The sequence below is a fragment of the Carcharodon carcharias genome, chromosome 10 (assembly GCF_017639515.1).
Source record: "Carcharodon carcharias isolate sCarCar2 chromosome 10, sCarCar2.pri, whole genome shotgun sequence".
NCBI classification, from domain to species: domain Eukaryota; kingdom Metazoa; phylum Chordata; class Chondrichthyes; order Lamniformes; family Lamnidae; genus Carcharodon; species Carcharodon carcharias.
This window is the reverse complement of record NC_054476.1, coordinates 128,632,579-128,654,892: the sequence shown is the minus strand read 5'-3', so window position 1 is coordinate 128,654,892 and position 22,314 is coordinate 128,632,579. Positions and strand designations below refer to the sequence as shown.

At 43.1% G+C, this 22,314-nt stretch overlaps 1 protein-coding gene across 1 annotated transcript; it reads right to left on the bottom strand.

The window, feature by feature from the left end:
- Positions 1-6,728: 6,728 nt before the first annotated feature.
- LOC121283165 (claudin-4-like) lies at positions 6,729-8,061 on the bottom strand. The gene has a single exon (XM_041197349.1). The coding sequence runs from the start codon at positions 7,947-7,949 to the stop codon at positions 7,317-7,319; it is 633 nt and encodes a 210-aa protein (XP_041053283.1). The 5' UTR covers positions 7,950-8,061; the 3' UTR covers positions 6,729-7,316.
- Between the last annotated feature and the right edge of the window lie 14,253 nt (positions 8,062-22,314).

Here is a 22,314-nt window from a genome sequence, read left to right as displayed (position 1 = left end):
GGGTTGTGGATGTGCAGTCATTGAGTATATTCAAGGTGGAGATCAATGGATTTTTGGGTACTGAGGGAATTAAGGGATATGGGGAAGGTGTGGGAAAGTGGAGTTGAAGTAAAAGATAAGCCATGATCTCATTGAATGGCTGACCACGATCCTTTGTTGCACTTCCTCGAGGGCAAACATGTCCTTCCTTAGATAAGGAGACCAAAACAGCATTCAGTACTCTAATTAAAACCCACCTAAGAGCCTTATCCAGCCTCTGTTGATATTCAACCAGTGGCAGCAGAGAATTGGGGGACTCACCATGTGGAGAGACCTACAATCACCTCCCAGGTGGGGTCTCTTGTTCAAAGGCACCCAGTGCCTGATTGAGGGGTCCAGCATCAGGAACAGGTGACAGGCACTGAAAACCACCCCCTTGCCCTTGCTTTTGATTACCTTCCCTCCACGCCACCACACCCCCCGGCCAACTGGCAAACCCATCTCTGCAATCCCCACTCCACCCTCACTCACCAGTACCCTGAGTCCCTTGGTGTTTCTAGGCCTCATTCTGGGTGTATTAGCAGCAGCAACCACCACTGCCAGTGGTGCTACTGGCAATAGAGAGCTGCCGGCCTCTGATTGGCTGCCAGCTCTCAGGAGTTGGATTTCTGCCCGAGTGGTCCTAAAACCAGGGAAAGGCCCAATGCTGGAAAGTTAAGTTCCTGACATATAATTCCTTCGGGCCTTCCATTTGTAAGCAACATGGGACTCCCGCAGGTTGGAGGACAAGCAGGCGATGCCCCAATCGCCAAGATTAAATTCCGTCCTAGTTTTCTCTTTTCCTCATTTCCTAAATAACAAGGTAACTTACCACTTTCTTATTCATGGGAACTATTCTAGAATCTAAAGAATTCTGGAAGATCAAAACCAATGCCTTCACTATCTTTGCAGCTACCTCTTTTAAAACCCTAGACTACAGGACATCAGGCCCAGAAGCTTTATCACCACCTTCCATAACCTAGAGTGCCTGTTTTATCTGCCACTAGAATTCTGTTTGTGATGCTGCTTCCCAAGCTTGAAGTTCTTGATTGTTTGAATTGTCCCTGGAAGCTAGTCCCTTGAACTTGAAGTTCTTGGGCAAGTTGTTGCTCAAATTTCTCAAGTCTGAAATAAGCTCGAGGGGAATCATCATTCAAAAATACAATATGGTTTCAGCCAGGACTGTTGTCTAACATTTATCTCTGCAACATCATCCGATTACCTGTCTGCCTCAGCTCATCTGCTGCAGAAACTCTCATGACCTTGTTACCTCTACACTTGACTACTGGTGCTGCTGGTGACCTCCCACATTTTACACTCTTTAAACTTGAGGTCATCCAAAATTCTGCTGACCAGAGCAACCTTACTAGCTCCAAGTCCCATTCACCCATCACCCCTGTGCCTGCTGACCTACACTGGCTCTCAGTTAAGGAACATCTCGATTTTAAAATGTTCATCCTTGTTTTCAAATCTCTCCATTGCCTTGCCTCTCCCCATACCTATAATCTCCTCTAGCTGCCCATTTCTCCAAGATATCTATGTTCATTTAATTCTGGCATCTTGAACAACCCTGATTTTAATTGCTCCACTATTGATGGCTGTGCCTCCAGCCACCTAGACCCTGAGCTCTGGAATTCTCTCCTTAAACTTCTCCCTTCATCATTTCTCCTTTAAAACGTATCATTAAAACCTATCCCTTTGATCCAGCTGTTGGCCATCTACCCTAACCAAGCCTTATGTGGCTTGCTGTCAGATCTTGCTTCATAACTCTGTTGTAAAGCGCCTTGGAATGTTTTCTTTATGTTAAAGGTGACGTGTATTTGTTTTTAGCACATTAAATAGGCTTTGGATGGGATCATGTCTGGATTGCTCTCAGTGCCACATGCAAACGAGTATAGAGATAGAATGATAGAGCAGATAAATGAGTAGTTGGAGAAATGGTGCAGGAGGGAGGGCTTTAGATTCCTGGGACTTTGGGACCAGTTCTGGGAAGGTCAGACCTGTACAGGCCAGATGGGTTGTACCTCTGTTGAACTGGGATGAATGTCCTCTCGGGGTGGTTTGTTAGTGTAGTTGGGGAGGGTTTAAACTAAGGTAGTAGGGGGATGGGGATCAGGATGTAACACAAGAGGAAAAACAAGGTGAGACAGCTAGCCCTAAGGTAAGAGGAGGGTGGGGTCAAAGATGGGGTCAGAATAAGAAGCAATAAGGCCCAGATTAGGGCCAGGATTTTTCAGTCGACTTGTGGGGGTGGGCCTGACAGCCGCCACATAAAACGATGCGCGATGACATCAGGCATGCGTCCCAATATCATCACGCTGTCTTGTGATGTTTCGTTCAGCTGGTGCGAAGCTGATTCTAGTGCGCACCTGCCAATAATTGAAAGGCCTATTAAGACCATTAACTAGGTAATTAATTTCAAGTTTACACTGCCCGTCCAACCTTATGGTTGGTGGGCAGGCCAAAAGGCCAAGTGGCCTTTACATTTTTTAGGAAACTTCATCCACCAACAGGATGCCATTTCCTAAAGCTTTTATGAATTAAAGAAAAAGCTTTTCAGAAAAATAAAAACATGTCCCATCTCATGTGACACAGTCACATGGGGGGACATGTTTCAATACATTTTTATTACATTTATTTATGTTTTTCAAAAGTAAGATTGAAGCGCTCTTTCGTGTGCATGCGCAAAAGATCGCTGGCCCCAACTCTCCCTCCTCCCCCCAACTGCACAGATAGCGCTGAGCGCTATCGCTCACATTTTATACTGGGTGGGCCTCATTTGGCCCGACCGCGTTAAATGGCGGCGCAGGGTCGATCGCGGGCAGCGGTCGGCTCTGCGACCGCCCCCGCCAAACCAGCCCGACGCAGAAAATATTTTGGCCTAGGTTTACTGTGCGTCTATGCAAATGCGAGGAGCCTGGTAAATAAGGTTGGTGAGCTTCAAGCACAGATGTCATGACGATGAGACCTGGCTCAAAATAGGGCAGAACCGGCAACTAAATATTCCTGTATAAAGATGTTCAAGAAAGGTAGAGAAAAAAAGGAGAATATTACAGTGCTGAAGAGAGACGATGTCCTAAAAGGCTTAGAGCTAAAAAAAAACAGAGGTATCATTACACTATGGGTGTATTCTATTGGCCACAACACTGGGGAAAATACAGAGGAATAGATTTGCAAGGAAATTTAAAAAGAGTGCAAAATATATAGATTAGTTATAAGCCAAAATTTTAATTATCCTAATATAGACTGGGATAGTAATAGTGTAAAGGGCCAAGAGGGAGAAAAGTTTTCCTTTCTCCACGGATCCTGCCAGACCCACCGAGTATTTCCAGCATTTTCTGTTTGTATTTCACAAAAGTTTCTGAAGTTGTGATCGGGAGAATGTTCTACATCAGTATGTAGGTCCATTGCTATATTTGGTTCTGGGGGATGAGCTGAGTTGATTATCATTAGAGGGACACAGTGATCATGAAGTTTAGGTTACTTATGGAAAAGGACAAGGTGCAATCCGATGTAAAAGTAATGAATTTAGGAAGGTCCAATTACTGGAGTGAGAACAGATTAAACCCAGGTAAATTGGAACCATAGATGACAGGCAAAACTGCAGCTGAACAATGGGATTTAAAGAAGAGGTATATTTGATGCAATCAAGAAAGGAAAGAGACAATATAAGAGACTGGCAACGAACATAAAAGGGAATCCAAAAGTTTTCTATAGGCATTTAAATGGTAAAAGGGTAGCAAAAGTTGGAGTGGGACTGAATAGGGACCAAAAAGGGGATTTACACATGGAAGCACAGGACACAACTTTGCATCTGTCTTTACCAAGGAAGGAGCTGCTGCCTAAGTTGAGGTAGTTGAGACATTGGATTGGCTAAAAATTGGTAAAGAGCAGGCATAGAAAGATCTTTTGGAGCTTAGAAGAGTAAGAGTTGATCTTATTGAAACATATAAGATCCTGATGGGATTTGATAGGTAGATGCTGAAAGTATGTTTCCCCTTGTGGAAGAGACTAGAACTAAGGGAGACAGATTAAAAATAAGGGGTCTCCTATATAAGACAGAGAGGAGAAGAATATTTTTCTCTCAGAGGGTTGTGAATCTTTGAAACTCTTTGCCTGGAGAGCAGTGGAGGCACGATCAATGAATATTTTTAAGGCAGAGATAGAGAGATTCTTCACTAAGAAGGGAGTCAAAGGTTACTGGGGGTAGGTGGAATGTGGAGTTGAGGCCATAATCAAATCAGCCACGATCTTACTGAATGACAGAGCAGGCTCAAGGGGCCAAATGGCCCACTCCTGCTCCCAATTTGCATGTTCACATGAAAGAATGACTGTACTTAAAGAAGTCACCAGGAGCAGATCAAATACATCTGAGGATACTGAGGTAAGAGTGGAAATCGCAGAGGCACTAGTCATAATCTTGCAATTCACCTTAGATACAGAGGTGGAGCCAGAGGATTAGAGAATGGCAAATGTTGCACCCTTGTTCATAGAAGGTATAAGGTAAGCCGAGCAATGACAGACCAGTCAGTTTAACATCTTTTGGAAAAGTTTTTAGAAACAACAATCCAAGTCAGAATTGACAGTCACATGGACAAATATGGAATAATTAAGGAAAATCAGCAAAGTTTGCTAAAGGTAAATTATACTTTTTTGATCAGGTAACAGAGAGGGTTGATGAGGGTGTTGCAGTTAATGTGGGTGTACATGGATTTCCAAATGTGTTTGATAAAGTACCATATAACAGGTTTGTCAGGTAAGTTAAAACCCATGGAACAAAAGCAGCAATGGTAACATAGATATGAAGTTGGCTGAGTGACAGGAAACAGTAGTTGCGAAAGATTGTTTTTCAAACCAGAGGTAGGTATACAGTAGGGTTCCCTGTGGGTGGATTTGTATTGACATTAATGACTTTGATTTGTGTGCGCAAGGTACAATTTCAAATTTTCGGGATGACACAAAACTTGGAAGTATTGTGATGTGTGAGGAGGATAATGTAGACCTCGAGGACATAGACAAGCTGGTGGAAATGGGCAGACACTTATCAGATGAAGATTAATGGCATGAATTGTAAAGTGATACATTTTGGTAGGAAGAATGATGGGTGGCAATATAACATAAAGGGTGCACTTCTGAAGGAGGTGTGGGAACTGAGGGAGAGTTATGTGCACAATCATTGAAAGTGGCAGGAAGGTTGAGAAAATGTTTAATAAGGTACATGGCATCCTCCACTTTATATAAATAGTGACAGAGTACAAAAGCAAGGAAGTTTTGATGAACCTTTATTGAAGTGATGTGCCCAATTCTGGGCACCACACTTTGGGAAGGAAGTGAGGGCATTAAAAAGGGTGCAGAAAAGATGTATAAGAATGGTTTCAGAGATGAGGGTTTCCATTTGTGTCAATAAGTTGGAAAAGCTGGGGTTGTTCTCCTTTGAAAAGGGAAGGTTAAGAGGAGATTTGATAGAGGTGTTCAAAATCATGAGAGATTGGGACAGAGTACTGAGAAACTGTCCTCAGAAGAAGAGAATCAGGACATTCATTGAAGAGGAATAGCAAAACAACCAAAAGTGACAGGAAAAAAAACTTTTATGCGCAGAGTGGTTAGAATCTGGAATACACTAGAGTGGTGAAAGCACATTCAATAGTGGCTTTCAAAATGGAAGTGGATAATTATCTGAATAGAAAACATTCACAGATCTACAGGGAAAAGAAAGGAGTGTTGCTCTTGCAGAGAACCAGCACAGACACAAGCAGCTGAATATTATTCTTCTCTGCTGTAACTGTTCCATGATTCTAGGTCACTTTCCTCTTCAAGTATGGGAAGTTAAATAAAAGACTGCTATTTCAGTCGTGTCTGTTACAACAGGGCGTCCTAAGCACTGCCCAGGCAATGGCGTAGGTATTTTTGAAGTGGAGGATAGATACACTGCTGCCAATTTCCCCATTGAACGCCCAGATAATGGTGAGATTGTGTTTTCGTGCTTATGGTCGGAAGATAAATATTGGGCAAGGACTCTCCTTTGAAATAATGTCCTGGGATTTTTCATATTCTCCTGAGAGGACAAATAGTCCTTCGGTTTGATATCTCATCCACGGAGAGCACCTTCCATACTGTAACACTCCCTCGTCAAAATCGCAACTTGGTGCAAAAATTCTCTATTTTTTTTTAAAAAAGGCTGCTCCTGGCCCCATGCGGATTCTAGACACCTCTTGCTGGGCACATTTCGGTGCTGTTTTTTTCCTGTGCCAGGTTCATATATCAGGAGAAGCCTTTCATCCCCACGGGGTAGGTGAGCGCTCGCGAACGTTGCCTGTAGAGAGTGTGTTTTGAGGGGCGGGAAAAAGAAAATATGTTTACAACCCATTTTCAGTTTACTAATCCTGGGTAGCGGAAAGTAGCAAAGACCCAAAAAAGTAACACTGACGAGAGATGGAAGCCAAAAAACTTTTAACTGACTCTTTTGAAACTTCGTATCTTGCACTATAAAAGGCTTACCATTTATCTCAGTCTCTCAGCAACGCTCCCACGTAAGCATAGACCCACACAAAGTTCTGGACTTCCAGCTGCCTAACTACCTTTGACTAATTAATTGTTAGTTAAAGCACTCAACTTCCAACACCATAGCAACTTTAACCCTACTGTTCCCAGAGCATTAAAAGGAATGATCCATTTCCTAGAGATGTACAAATCAGATGATAGATACACTGTTAAAGGAAACAAACTTGCTGTTTATTGATTCAGTCGAATATGTTGTAAACCAATGTAACGCGAACAGGAAAATGCAGGAGTAAATATTTAAAATTACATTACAAAAGCGAATATTTTTTTAAAAAATGAAATTTATATAAAAGAGATCGGCTTGTAGGTTAATGCCGGACGGGATCATTCAATTGACAAATAGGGGTAAAACTCCGTGTTCCGCTCAAGTGTACATATTGTCCGATTCTCATGTTACATTCGCAACAGTCTTCACATAAACTGCACCTGAAGCAAATTAAGTTTTCTTCCCCCAGAAAAAAACTAAACCCATTACTGGACCCCACAAAAGGTCGTTTTCCTATTTTAAAAACAGTATAACATCGATGTTCAGGATCTAACTTTAAAACATTTCACCAAAATTGCTTTAATTTATAATTAGTAGTTTTCATTTAACGGAAGAAAATACCGTTTGATCTCACTATAGTTAAAAAAATAATGGTGTCGTAAATCCATGCTCGAAAGAGCTCCTCAGTTTACAAAACTGAAGAATAAAGTCATTTTTCAGCAAGTGTCGACTTGATTAAGTAACGTTGAGTTTACACGTAGTTCTTACTCGGAGCTGAAGATCTCGCCGCAGAATACTTTGCCGTGTAGGAATTCTCGTCTTTGGGAGGGCAGGAACAGCAGAGCAGAGCCCCTCCGAGGATCAGCAGACCCGAGGTTCCCCAACCGATGTACAAGGAAGCTCCAAGTTCTCTCCTCTGGGCGTCCGTCACCAGCGGGTTGTAGAAATCCTTGATGATGGTGTTCGCTGACCAGGACACTGGGATCAGGGTCAAGACTCCAGCCAGGATGAAGATAATTCCCGATATAATTGTGACTTTGGCCTTTGTTGCCTCGTTTTCTATACAGTTGGTGCATTTCCCTCCCACGATGGAGATGAGGATGCCCAGGACTCCCACCACGATGGCAATAACGGTCAGCGCTCTGGAAGCCTGGAGATCTTGGGAGAGGGCTAGCAGGGAATCGTACACCTTACATTGCATCTGCCCAGTGCTCTGAACAATGCAGTTCATCCAAAGACCTTCCCAAATAATCTGCGCCACCACGATGTTGTTCCCAATGAAAGCGGTCACTCTCCACATGGGCAGCACGCAGGTAATGATGGCTCCCAGCCACCCGAACACACACAGGGCTATGCCCAGAATCTGAAGTCCCATTGATGCCATTCTCGGTTACTGTTCCGCAAACTGTACTAGACAAAAGTGCGACCTGTTGCCTTGATCTGAACTGAGAGCTGAGCTACAAACACAACGGTACTTATTCAATGCACATGGGCGTGGAGTGTCGTTTCAGCACTTATTCCTCCTCCCCTAATTACCTCAAAACTAGAAGCACGGGTTTCGACTCCATTTCATTGTCGTTTCCTTCGCCTATTCTAATTGGTGTACGGGGCGTGCGTCAGTTTTATTTGAAGGGATGTTAGAAGATACTTTCCAAATCATGGAGATTACGAGATATATTGAGGAATGGTTATGTGCAGACTGCGTTTACGTAATATGTCAGTTTTAGGTGGGTCGTCAGGTTCGTCATCCATCAAGTTTGCTGTTTACAGTATATCCTAGACTAATCTCAATTTCTGTGACCTAATACTAATACCAGAGTTACACCCTCAACCGATACACCCAGCAACTCCAGGGAACAATCATCTATTTATAATACAAAAACCGAACACCAAATGCTGGATATCTAAAATAAAAACTAAAAATGTTGGAAATACTAGGTTAAGATCGCTAAGGAGAAAAGATTAGGTACAGCCTATTAAATTTGCAGTTTTCTATTCATTTTTTTAACAAATTTTTACATTTTTTTTACCCAAATAAAAACTGCTTTCAACCATTTTTTTAAACCCAAATTCAACAAAATATAAATTTAGACATGGACACTCCAGAATTCGAGACTATCAGTAAGAGTAGTTCTTGTCGGAGATATAGGGGTGAATTTCTTCGTATACTGCCAAATGGAAAATGAGCACCATAGTGAATCAGCAGCCCATTTTACACACTGCCATTGAAACAAAATTAAACTGAAAAACGAGTGACAGATTCACTACCACCAGCATTGAAAATGAAAGTTCACCTCCATAAACCACAGCTTGCCGGCTTTGATGGCTGGAAAAGAATCCATGACACAATTCAAGGAACAGTAGGAATCGCCCAAAATATGAATTATTTGGTTATTTGCTATTTTAAGGCCCTACAGTGCGCACGTTGGCTGTAGCGAATGCACTTCATAACTAATTCAGTGAGGCGTTTGGAGGTGTGAACGATACTTCAAAATTTTAAAAAATCTTTATTTCCTCACATTTTACACTGTACACTGGCCTTCTCTTGACCATATGAACACAGACAAAAGAAGATCAAGGTCTATCTGGTTTACCTTCTGATATCTTGATAGTCACACGATGCAACCAAACAGGAGCTATTGACTAATCATAGCAATCAATCTTTATCTTTAATCTGTAACAGAGCCAGGCATGTTGCAAGGAAAATTCCAGTGGAGGAGCGTAAAGAGAACCAGAGGTCCAAAGTCATCTTTCTGGTGTCTTTCTGGAGTGAGCCTTGAAATCCCAACATACTGAATGGACAAAAAATATCTTTGCTGATAATCATTTGGACCACTCTCAGAATCATATTTGAGTCAATTCCTTTGTACTGATTTTACATACCTGCCATTAATCCAAAACTACATTTGCAACTTTGTCATTCTGCCCCAGACCTTTTCTGGGTGCTAGGCAATGGCTGTACCTGAATGAGAAGTACGAAGTCAAATCAGATATGTGGGTCCACACAGAGATTTCATCTCCCCACAAATCAATCCCAAAACTTCTATCAAAGACCTAACCACTATCTCTGATGAATTGGAGGAAGATCACTCAGAAGGCAGAAGAAAATAAGAAAATAAACATTTGCATTAATATGAAGCTTTATACAACCTTAGGATGTCCCAAAGCATTTTACAGCCAATTAATTATTTTAAAAATATAGTCTCCTAGCAATGTAGGAAACACAGTAGCCAACTTGCACACAACAAATTTTCACAAACAGCAATGAGTCAATAATCAGGACATCTATGTTTATTCACCACACCTTCTGATGCTGTGCGTTGCATTCATTCTGCCCTCTGATTGTTAGTCTGCAATATACTTATACTGCAATCTATTTCTGTTTAGGCACTGTACCCACTTTGCCTTCTGACTTCAATTCTGTGGTGTGGCCACTTATTTTTCAATTGTTATTCTACAGTCTCGCTCACACACAAATCTTGTCCAAACAGTCCTATGAAAATTCTCATGTAAATTCTCTCGGCTGTACATGCATAAGTTCTGTGTGAATCTGAAATTTTACTGAATAGTAGGTGGGGTAGAGACAAAGTTAAGTAACCAGCCAGTGTCAGTGTTGGAAACAAAAACAGAATTACCTGGAAAAACTCAGCAGGTCTGGCAGCATCGGTGGAGAAGAAAAGAGTTGATGTTTCGAGTCCTCATGACCCTTCAACAGAACTGTCAGTGTTGGGTCTGTTTGAGCTGCAGGTAGTCACTATGCTGCACAATGGCACTGAAGCTTAGTGCTTAACCCTTTATTTAATTGAGCTACACCTGAGTAGCTGTTACCTGCAAACTAGAAAAGACAGGATAAACTCAGGGAAACTTTGTGCTATCAATTAACCTCAACACATTTAGTTTATAGGAAAGATGTTTGTCCTTCTGTCAGTAAGCATGTTAACATTCACCACCAATAATGGGAAATGTATAATAACCATTTGGATAGGGTACTGGAGGGTAGCCAGCTTGTATTCTCCAGGCTAGGTTCCCAGAAACAACTGCTGAAGGAAAGAGGGGAGGAGCAATATTGATGAGAAAAGAAAACCTTATCACCAAGGGAGTACAGAATTTGATAGGGCTGTCAACAGTCTGAATTAATACTTAAGTATTCAATGTGTGCTGGTATGTTTACATATGTATCTGTGTTATTGTAAATCAATGACTCCATCACTGCCAAAGACACAAGACCTCCCAATAACATTAAAAGAACATTGAAATAATTTAGGAACAGCATGGAATGAGAAAAGTTTATTCTGGTTATTGAACCAAGTCCTTCCATTAAACCATACTGTAATCTACCCTATCATGGACCCTACTCAATGCACCAACTCCTGAGGGATACAATTGGCAACATGTAAATCCCCAAAGGGTGGAATTCTGTAATTTCAATAACTAACATGTCAACACACCTATATGAAATTCCTCTGGTATTTTAAAGAAGCATTAATCTGTTTAAAATAGCTACGATCATACATTGAGAAATTTTCCATCAAACTCCTCTCCCATAGACAGTCAAATAAAGTTAAGCCACACTTTGGGGCCAATTTTTGAAACTCTGACTTGTATACAAGCAGTTGTGTTCAAAAATAGTCTCATGGTCCCAGCAGGGCAGTGCCATGTCCCTCTGCTTTGTTTCTCACTGCATTTAGTAACATATTCTGCAGAACTATACCAAAAAGCAATAGTCATGTTTTTTGTTACATTTGCCTTTTTGGTTCCTGTATTTCTGACTATCCTCACAGCTGTGCCCTACCTCTCTATATCTCAAAGATTATTATTAGTTGCTCTGATAACTAGATCAAATTTATAGTATGTCCAGGTAATGACCAATTTATTTCAGCTACAATTTCTATTCAATTGTTTTATAGATTCTTCTATCTCAGAAGGTGACAAGATTTTGGCTTAGGTTCAAACTGATGGGAAAAAAAATTACACAGCAAATGAACTAATGAATTAAAGCAACAATGCATCTTTTTATCAGTGCAGTTACTTTAGTTAGCTTCTCATGTAGTAAAAATAATAAATAATTAATAACTACTGCCCTAAGTTAATATAAAACTAATTTTCTCACATGTGGTTCTTCCTTTCCACCATCTACAGCAATCTGCCTAATTAACTCTCTTTGAAGGTTTCATGGACTCACTGGTACAAAACAGTGATCAGGACATAGTGAACTTAAATAACTGTTGTCAAATTCAAAAGAATCTGCAAATCAAAGTAAATCACATAAGATGTTTGTATTTAAATTGAATTATTCAGTCCTCCCTTTGGCGACAACCTGACAGTAACCAACTTGTAACAAATTCAGTGAAGCTGTTTTGACTCCTTTACATACCGTGAAAGAATTAAAAAAGGTAATATCAAATTAAATCTTACACAAAACTATTTCATTTTTGTCACTATTATCTGCAGTATTGAATGAGGTTTATTTTAAGTCATCAGCTACAATATTGGGGGAAACATTATTCAGAATTGCCCCTGCTTCACTTTACCTTAGTCTTTAACTCAATTCTTGCTCCCTCTCTCCTCTGAATCCACCACCCTTTTATCCTATCTCCATCAGTGAGATCTCACGTTTTACAATCTAACCTTCCCTGTCCACATTCTTGGTAACTGCTCATCATCTCATGGTACCCATAGTCTCAATAACCAAAACCTATCTTTGACTACTTTCTCATCTCCTTTCCATCCCATGTCCTTTTTTCCTTCTACAGTCCCAATAATTTGACCTATCAATAAAAAAAGCAGGACTCCTGCAGCCATGTTGTTACATCCCCCAATTATGGTTCTCCCCTCACTAAACGTTCTTTGCTGCAGTTGATCTGTTAAACCAAGCGGTGAACTCTACTTTTGATGTCTTTATTCCCAGTAAACTATCAAAGTCTGCCATCTCTGCCATCCCCACCCCCCCCCTCAATACAGCTCCCATCTTTGCTTCCTCAAAGACAAGCTCAGATTGTGTTCTGTGTTAACAGGGTGGGTTGGCAAGAGAAGTCATTGTAGGAAATGCTCTGGCCACACTTGGATAGATGGAAATGGAATTATGCAATAAGGATTATGCAAAGAACAACATAGGATGGTGTAATTTACTATGCCAACGGCTGCAATGAGGTCAAGGAGAGATCAAGCACCATGCCCACAGTCACGCAAGTTATTATTTGCAACTTTGTTTAGGGCTGTTTTGATACTGTGGAAGGTTGAACCCAGACTGGAGAGATTCAAATTGGGAATAATTGGAAAGATGGCTAATGGCTGGGTGACAATGACATGCTCAAGGATCTCAGAGAAGAAAAGGGGGTTGGAGATGGGACAATGATTGGTGAATCAGCTGAACAGACAATCTCAATCTTAGTGACAAAGAAGCCCATGAACACATTGCACTTGTTCTTGGAGGTGAGAGTGAATTGAACGGGAGAGACGATCACAGAATCACAGAGGAGTTTAAGCATAGAGTTGGTAGCAGGGAAAAGAAGCTGGGGCTATCTTTGCATTGCAGAGTGATCCTGGAATAGTGAGCATTTTTAAAGAGAAGAACATAGCCTAATAAATCTTGATGTGAATCAGACAAATCTAGTGATGCATGGCTAAACCAGTTCTGTGTCAGAGATGTTCAAGTTTGCACCTGCTGGACTTGAGGGAGCAAAGATAAAGTTGGGTGGGAAAGAGTAAGAATTTTACAGGGACAAGGGCCTTGAATGTAGAGGGGAGGGAGTGAAAGAGCAAATCAACAGCTGCAGATATATTGTGGCAAATGGAGAACCAAAGTCTAGACAGTTGGCAGCTTGAACATGTTGTCATAAAACTTGGAGTCAATACAGAAGGAAGGGAAGTTGGAAGGGGTAATGGGTGTGAATGGTGAGAGGTCAGAGATAGCATTGTCTACGATTGAGATGATGGAATTAGAGAAGCCATATGAGATGACAAGGATGAGTGCGTAGCCATGAATATAGGCAGGAGAGTTTAAAGGAAGACAGGACAGAAGTGAAATCAGAGGTGAGACGACAATATGTTGAGATGGAGGTTGAAAACATTACGAGTGAGGAATCACATGGTGCAGAAGTTGAAAGAACAAAAGGTAAGGAGAAAAGCCACAGTGAGAATTAGTGATAAGGAAAACAGTGTCTTTGTGACTGTTTAGGCTGGGTAGTTGTTGGAAGGCATAGCCAGGCTGGAAAGCTTCAGTAAAAGGCAAAGTGTTAGCTCCCATGAGTCAAGGTTTTGTCAAAGCCATGATGCCACTGCTATCAACCACAATGAGCTTTGTTGTGTGTGAATGAACATTCTGGAGGGAAATTGAAGAGTGGCAATGATTATTGAGTCTAGGAGGCCATAGGTGGGTTGGTTAAGCAGAATATCAAGGAAGTTGACAAGATTAGACTCCAGCAGGTGGCAAGAGCGGATGATAGAGTAGAACATTGCTGCTGATGCAGGGGCAAAGACAGGTGCCTCAATGATCTCTTTGGAGAATGGCAACAGCATCACAGGGAGCAGCTGTTGGCTTATCCAAAGGTGGTTCAAGCCTGAGGCAGCAGCAGGAGAACAAGAAGGTTCACCTACTCCTGCTCCAATTTCATATCTTCTTACGCTTTGTATTTGTTTTCCAAATATCTATCTGTGAAGAATCTTGAGATGTGCCTTTGAGTTGAAGGTGTATCCATCCTTCTTCTTGTTGCTTTTCTGTTTGTCGTTATAATTTTTTTGTTCAGAAGGTGTGCACCAAGACCACAAGGCTCTTGGGCAATCTAGGTCTGAGAACATGGAGACTGGATTGTATGAAGCAGGTCCAGGATCAGGTCCATCTTAGCACTAAGATCTAAGAAGGAATTTAGGATGATCTCGACGAAGGGGATTAATCAGCCTTTACTTAGGCCTTTATTCAGCCTTCAGGAATTCTACAGATGCTGATATCTTTCCTTTACCAGTTTTGTGACTTCAGCGTACATTTCCTGATTTCACATGTATGTGCACATAATTGCTTCATATTCATGGTTACAACTTGGAAGCTTGTTTATGTGTTATTCTGTCTGTGTGCTTGCATCATAAAGTTCAGGAATCTGCGTTGTTGTGAAGTTCTCATTGTTGAGCTATGAAAAACCCATGAATAAGGTATTGTGGTTGGGTGAGGTTGTTTCTTGCTCAAGAACTACGTCCTTGTTGTCTCTGTGGCTGTGGGTTGTTTGCAGGTTGGGCAACATTGGGTGCCCAAGAATTTATGCGTTACAGAGTTCACTGGGGTAAATTAGTAGTTGGATTAATTGTGCATCTGAATTTCCGCTTTGCACTGCCAGTAGAAAGACTTCCTCCATCAGCATGAAGTAAAAAAGTTACCTCTTTACTGTCTTTTCTTTCTCAACCATCGGATCAGCTGTTTTCTTTAACACTGAGCCTATCTTCAGCTGCTTCATCAATAACCTTCCCTCCATCATAAGGTCAAGTGGAGATGTTTGATGATTGTGGTGTTCAGCATCATTCACGATTCCTCAGATACTGAAGCAGTCCCTGTCCATATTTAGCAAGATCTGAACAAGATTCAAGTTTTGACTGATAAATGGCAAGTAACATTTGCGTCATACCATTGCCAGATAATGACCATCTCCAACAAGAGAGAATCTAACCATCTGTCCTTGACATTCAGTGGCATTACTATTGCTGAATCCCCCACTATCAACATCCTGGGAGTTAACATTGACCAGAAACTTAACTGGATTAGTCATATAAACACTGTGGCTATAAGAGCAGGTCAGATGCTGAGAGTCTGCAGTGAGTAATTCACCTCCTGACTCCCCAAAGCTGGTCCACCATCTACAAGGTATAAATCAGAGGTGTGTTGGAATACTCTCCACTTGCCTGGATGAGTGAACTCCGACAACACTCAAGGAACTCGTCGTCATCCAGGTCAAAGCAGCCGCTTGATTGCCACCCCATCCACCATTTTAAATACTCCTTCCACCACCAATGCACTGAGTCTGCAATGAATACCATATACCATATACATGCACTGCAGCAACTCACCAAGCCTCCTTTGGTACCATCTTTGAAACCCAGGATTTCTACCGCTTAGAAGGACAAGGGCAGCAGATGCATGGGAACACCACCATCTGCAAGTTCCCCTCCAAGCCATATACCATCCTGACTTGGAACTATATCGCCACTCCTTCACTGTCCATGGGTAAAAAATCTGGAACACCCTTCCTAACTGGACGGCACTTCTTGAAGTGATTCAAGAAGGCACTCTGTCACTACCTTCTCAAGGGCAATTAGAGATGAGCAACAAATGATGCCTAAGTCCCATGAAAGAATAAAAAATAAATCTGAGATCTGTTGCCAAAGAAATCACACCTTGCAGCACTGGTTGCCATGACCTGCCAGCTGCCAAAGTCACTGTGGCCTTCTTCTGGCTCTTTCTGAGGATCATCTGTGGACTTTAGTGGCATCTCACAAGCGGCTGCACGCTACTGCATCTCACAGATCACTGGTGTCCTTTTCTGCCAGAACTGGACTGTGAAGCTATTTCACGGCCTTGCAGGGACAGGAGGGTTTTCCCGCCATCACTGGATTCCCCTAGGCAGAGGACATCATTGCCGGCACCCCTATGCCATGAAAGCACCCAGCAGCCGGCCAGTCAGATCCACCAACAGGAAGGACTTCCTTTCCCTCAGCGTTCAACTGGTCTGTGATGACAAGAAGAGCTTGCTCCATGTTTGTGCTCACTTTCCTGGCAGTTGCATAACTCCTTCATCCGCTGGCAGTCCAGGTGTTCTCAGATCTTCACTCCAACCCCCAAAGTGTGTAGATGGAACCTAGGGGATAAGAGAAATCCTTGAAGAGATGGTTAATGACCCCTCTATGCGTGCCCCAGAGGCACAGAGGCAATATGCCCAATAGCTCCTTTTTTGGCAGTACATCCTGTGGTGAGTGTATGGCCTCTGTTGTCTTCTGAAAACTAGATCATCAACCTGAAACGTTAACTGTTTCCCTCTCCACAGAAGGTGCCTGACCTGCTGAGTATATTCAGCATTTTCCATTTTTATTTCAGATTTCCAGCATCTACAGTATTTTGCTTCTGCTAAAATTGGTTTTCTCATCCTGACAGCAGGGTGAGAAATTGGAGACCCACATTTCAATGAAGTCATGATAACCTCCTCTCTGTGTTCCAATCCCCTTCCCCCAGTGCTGGGTTTTATCCTGGGGTTTAATAATGAAATTTGTGCTTCAAAGTTTCCCTTAATGCCTTGTTGCCTGTTTGCTTTCTTACTCTGTAATGACTCACTCTTGGGTGGCTGCTTCAAAGAAGTCAATAAATAACAATTTAGCAGTGGGATTGGAGCCTGAAATAGATGAAACTGGAACTGACAGAACCAGTCTGACAGGTCTGTGGCTGACAATGAGACTCTCAATGTCAAACAAAATAGAGCAGGTCAGAAAAACCTGGTATATTGACAACAATAACAGCAAAAGGCACTTACACAGAATGGCAGCATCCTTGTTCCAGGGGGAAGTGGGGTAGCAGGATGGAGTCAGGCCTCCAACCCCCAGATGCAGACTGAGGTGAAGACAGGGGAGTGGGACTGGCTTGAGTTAATTTTGCAGTGAGCCAGCAGGGACGTGACAGGCCACCATTAAATAATCCTATGTTTCTATTCAAAATAAAAACAGGTAATGCTGGGAACGTTCAACAGATCAGGCAGCAACTATGGAGTGAGTCAGTGGCCAGAATCTTCCGTTCTGGAGTCCAAGTTCAGTGGTGGGAGTGGAAGGCGGAGTGATTTCCGCTAGGGGGGGGCAGGATGGTTGACCATGTGCGATCTTGTGCCAGTCAGTTCATTACCTATGGGTCCATTGAATCTCATGGTGGGGGGTGGGCAGGATGTCACCATCACCTCTGTAGCCTTATGGGATCGAAATTCCGGGCACCATATTTAAACAGGCACCTAGGCATTCACTCACTGCAGGCCAGGAGCTTCAGTCTGGCTACCATTAATGTCCCAGAGATGAAAGCCATGTGCAGTCCCACGATTCAGCAAAGTCTCCCTGGAGATTCTCCTCCAGGCTGAGCAGGAAAGTGAGAGGTTCTGTTTACCTGGGGTGACAGCAGGAGGCCCTCCCGAATGAACATGGCGACCTGGACGGAGGTCACAGTGGAAGGTAGAACCCATGGGGCCCAGCACAGAAATGCCCATCAGGGTCCAAAGAGGATGAAAGACCTGCATCTGCCAGGGTAGGTACACTGTCTACCCTCAATGCATATTCATAAGGGCATCAGGCAGTCTTAAGTGTGCAAGTGCACAGGAATGTCAGACAGGCGTTTGGGTCGCAGCGCTCACCAGCAGGTGGTACATGTGCACTGAATGTCTGCCAGCCACTTCATGCTCTCAATCTTCTATCAGTTGCAGGACATCCTGCTTGTTAATCACTTACTGGGGAGGGCTCGGGAGCTGGCATAGGCATGCATACTCCTAAACTGCTCATGTACCCATTGGGATGACAATCAATTCTGCTGTCTTCGTGCAGGAGAAGAAATCCCAAAACAAGCAGGAGCAGTCCGAGACTGGAGGCAGAATGCCAGACATTTGAGGCTTCACCCCTTTCGAGGAACATGTGCCAAGATAACTGTGAAGGAGCAGGACCGTGTCTGTGCTGAGGGTGAGATAGGTCTGCCCCAGGAAGTCAGTGAGGAAGACTCCAGTCTGCAGTTGTCAGATGCGCCCACAGGTTAACACATTGCTTTAATTAAGGAGCCTGCTTAGTCAATCACTAAATCTCTCTTCTCTATTCCAGGTACCAGCAAGAAAAGGGGGAGGCCAACAAGGGAGAGCAGCCACAGAACCATCTCCAACCCCAACTCTGAAGAGGATGTCTCAGAATCCTCAGAGGATGCACTGTCACAGTGTTCACCTGCACCTTCCACCAGCATAGAGACACTTGCCTCGATTGGCGCAGGTTCTAGAGTAGGCTCGAGGTCACAATCTGGTAAGTACATCACTGACACAGGTCTACAGCTGGCAGAGGAAGTGACAGCAAGGAAACTGTAGATGCAGCTTCAGGGCTGAGGGAGAAGCTGTATACTCGTCTTAACAGCAGAAAACTAGAGACTGCTGTACATGTCTGGAGGAAGCTGTGGCGGGCACACCTAAATCATTAATGGCCTTCCTTGGTGATTTGTCATTTTGAGCTAGTATGCAGGTGAAAGCTGCAAGTAAGGAGGCAACGGACAAGTTAGCCTTGACCGCAAGAGGGATTGGGTGCAGGATTCAAGAGGTGTTTGTGCAGTTGACTGAAGTTGACTTCATAGAGAATTGTTTGGCCTGCTACTTTCCTTATCAAGGATGACAGGCGACCTTGCATAAAGGATTTGCAACCAAAGTACATTAGATCTCATTGACAGATCGGGGTCTTAGTCCATGAGGTGAGAGAGAATAGAAAGGGCCTGTGTGCTGGACCATGCCGAGGAAAGTTAGACTGTCCATGTGAAGCATCAGCAGCTCTAACAGGGCTCTACATAGTCCATGCTGGAAAGATGCTTACCTTGGCAGGGGTGTCCACAATAACAGATCACAGTTTTGCACTGATGCTCAGCCCATCTAGAACTGAGACTTGTAGGAGTCTCTGCGATTGGAGGGTCCGGGGTGGTTGCAACTCAGCAATCCATAGTGCAGATGAGGCACTCTGTGAGTGGACTCCAAAGTAATCTCAAAACTTTTTGGCATGATAAAGATATCAAGGGATCTGGGTTTGCTATGTGCGAGTGGCGATTGGGGGGCAAAAACACGATCTTCCCTGATCAATCTGCAGAGGGGTCATATGGTGTCCTCACGCTGCTCTTCCCTGTGGACCCATATATCTGGTTCTGTCTGAAAGAACTCTCTGTAAGAGTCTGCCCCCCATTGGGAGAAGGTGTGAGGGTGACATGAGTGCATCCCTGCCAAGGTAAGATTTGATATTGCTTCCAAGTTGCAATGCACATGGACTTTGAGGGCATGGGTAAAATCACAATTCTAATTACAAGTGCCTGAGGTCGTGGGAGAACAGAATGCTGTGCAGGTTCTAAAGTACATTTACTGTCAAGCCTCTGTACATCAGCACAGTTTGGTGCATGCAAAAGATCAAGCCATCAGCAGGTCAGACAATAACCAGTGCAATTTAAATAAGCTATCATAAATCAAGGTACATTGGAGCAAAGTATAACATCTACAACCAAAAAGGAGCTGGGGCCTGCCAACCAGCAGAGGATAGAAAACCAAAGACTAAAGGAAATGTTTCGGCAGCTTATTCTACTTGGAATTTGATAGCTATCAGATTGTAAGAGGCCTCTCTGCCGCATCGTACCCCTGCAATGGCTTCTGCATGTGGATTGGCAACATTCTGGCCCTCATCAGCTCCATCCTCTTCATCATCCTCATGACTGGAGGAGGCATCTCAGTTCTCCATGTCTTCCTCAGCCAAGACATTCTGCCTTTTGTAGCGCGAGGTTGTGCAGGGCTCGGCAGACAACAATGATCCGGGACACTCTCTGTGGTGAATATTGGAGAACCCTGCCTGAATGGTCCAAACATCAGGACCTCATCTTTAGGAGGCCTATTGTCTGCTCAATCATGGATCTTGTGGAGGCATGTACACCATTGTACCTTTCCTCAGCAGCGCTTTGTGGACGGTGAACTGGCATCATCAGCCAGGTCTTCTAAGGGTATCCCTTGTCCACAATTGCCATGGTCCTTCAAAAACCCGTGGCACTTGGGAATGAAAGCATTGTGAGAGCTGTCTGGGATCCGAGCACAAACATGCAGCATTTATCTTCTGTGATCACATATGAGCTACACGTTCAAAAGTTTCTCTATTAATGAATGTGACTGGCTATTGCCAGGGAGCTCTCAAGGCCAAATGTGCGCAGTCAATAGTGCCCTGCATTTGCAGGAAACCTGCGATTACTGCAAGTTCCAATGCTCTTGCAGCCTGGCTGTCAGGATCCAAATGGGATTGGATAAATTAGTGCACTGTCCTGAAATCATGGAATCATAGAAAGTTTACGGCATAGAACGAGGCCACTTGGCCCATTGTGTGTGCGCCAGCCAATAAATGAGCCACCCAGCCTACTTTCCAGCATTTGGTCTGTAGCCCTGCAGGTTACGACACTTGAGGTGTATGTCCAGACACCTTTTAAATTAATTGAGAGTTTGTGCCTCTACTACTCTTTCAGCCAGTGAGTTTCAGAGCCTCACAACCCTCTGGGAGAAAAAGTCTTTCCTCATCTCCTCTCTAATCTTTCTACCATTCACTTTAAATCACTGCCTTTTTGCTAAAGTAAATAGGTGCGTCCCATCCACTCTATCTGGGCCCCTCACTATTTTGTACATCTCAATCAAATCTCCCCTCAACCTCCTGTGTTCCAAGGAGAACAACCCCAGCCTATCCAATCTTTCCTCATAGCTGCAATTTTCCAGTTCTGGCAACAATCTTGTAAATCTCCTAATGCAATTACGCCCTTTCTATAATGAGGTGATCAGAACTGCATACAGTACTCAAGTTACGGCCTAACAAATGTTTTATATAGTTTCAGCATAACCTCCCTGCTCTTATATTTATGCTTCAGCTCATAAATGAAAGGATTCCATATGCCTTCTTAACCACCTTATCAACTTGTCCTGCTACCTTCAGGGATCTGTGGACATTCACTCCAAGGTCTCTCACTTCCTCTGCACCTCTTAGTATTCTCCCATTTATTTTGTAATTCTTTGCCTTGTTTGACCTCCCCAATTGCAAGGCTTCACACTTCTCTGGGTTGAATTCCATTTGCCACTTTTCTGCCCACCTGCCCAGTCAATTGAAATCTTCCTGCAGCCTACAGCAATTATCCTCATTATCTACCGCAAGTCCAATTTTTGGGTCATCTGCAAACTTCTTGATCATTCGTCTTACATTTATGTCCAAATCAATAAAACATACCACAAAATGCAGGGAACCTAGTACTGAGTTTTGCAGAACCCCACTGGAAACAGCCTTCCAGTCACAAAAACATTCATCAACAATGACTCTTTGTTTCCTGCCACTGAGTCTATTTTGTATCCAGCTCACTACATTTACCTGGATCCCATGAGTTTTTATTTTTTTAGTCAGTCTGTCAAGTGGATCCTTGTCAAAAGCCATACAAAAATCCATATAGACCTTATCAACTGCACCACCTTCATCAATCCTCTTTGTTACTTCCTCAAAAAATCCAATCAAATTAGTCAGACATGACCTTCCCTTAACAAATCCATGCTGATAATTAATCTATGTCTTTGATTAATCCATGCCTTCCTAAATTACAGTTTATCCTGTTTCTCAGAGTTGCTTCCAATAATTTGCCCACAATTGAGGTCAGAATGACTGGCGTGTTATAATCTATCCCTCGTTCCCTTTTTAAACAAAGGTACAACGTGAGCAAACCTCCAATTCTCTGTCACCTATCAAGGTGCATCTATCACTTCCCAGATACACTTTTGTGTTGCTGACTTGGAGATGCCGCACAGGTCCCCACTAGAGCCCTGGACGGAGCCCCTGGCAATAGTGACCTTCAATGCCACTGGCATGGGAGGGGACATTCAATGCCTCCAGCATGGGATTACCTCCAAGTCCTTGTGGCCATAGCTCACTGAGATAAAGCTGGCAGATGTGAGCAACCACATTCTGGGACATTCTAATGCTCCTCCGGCATTACCTTCTGCTCATTTGTA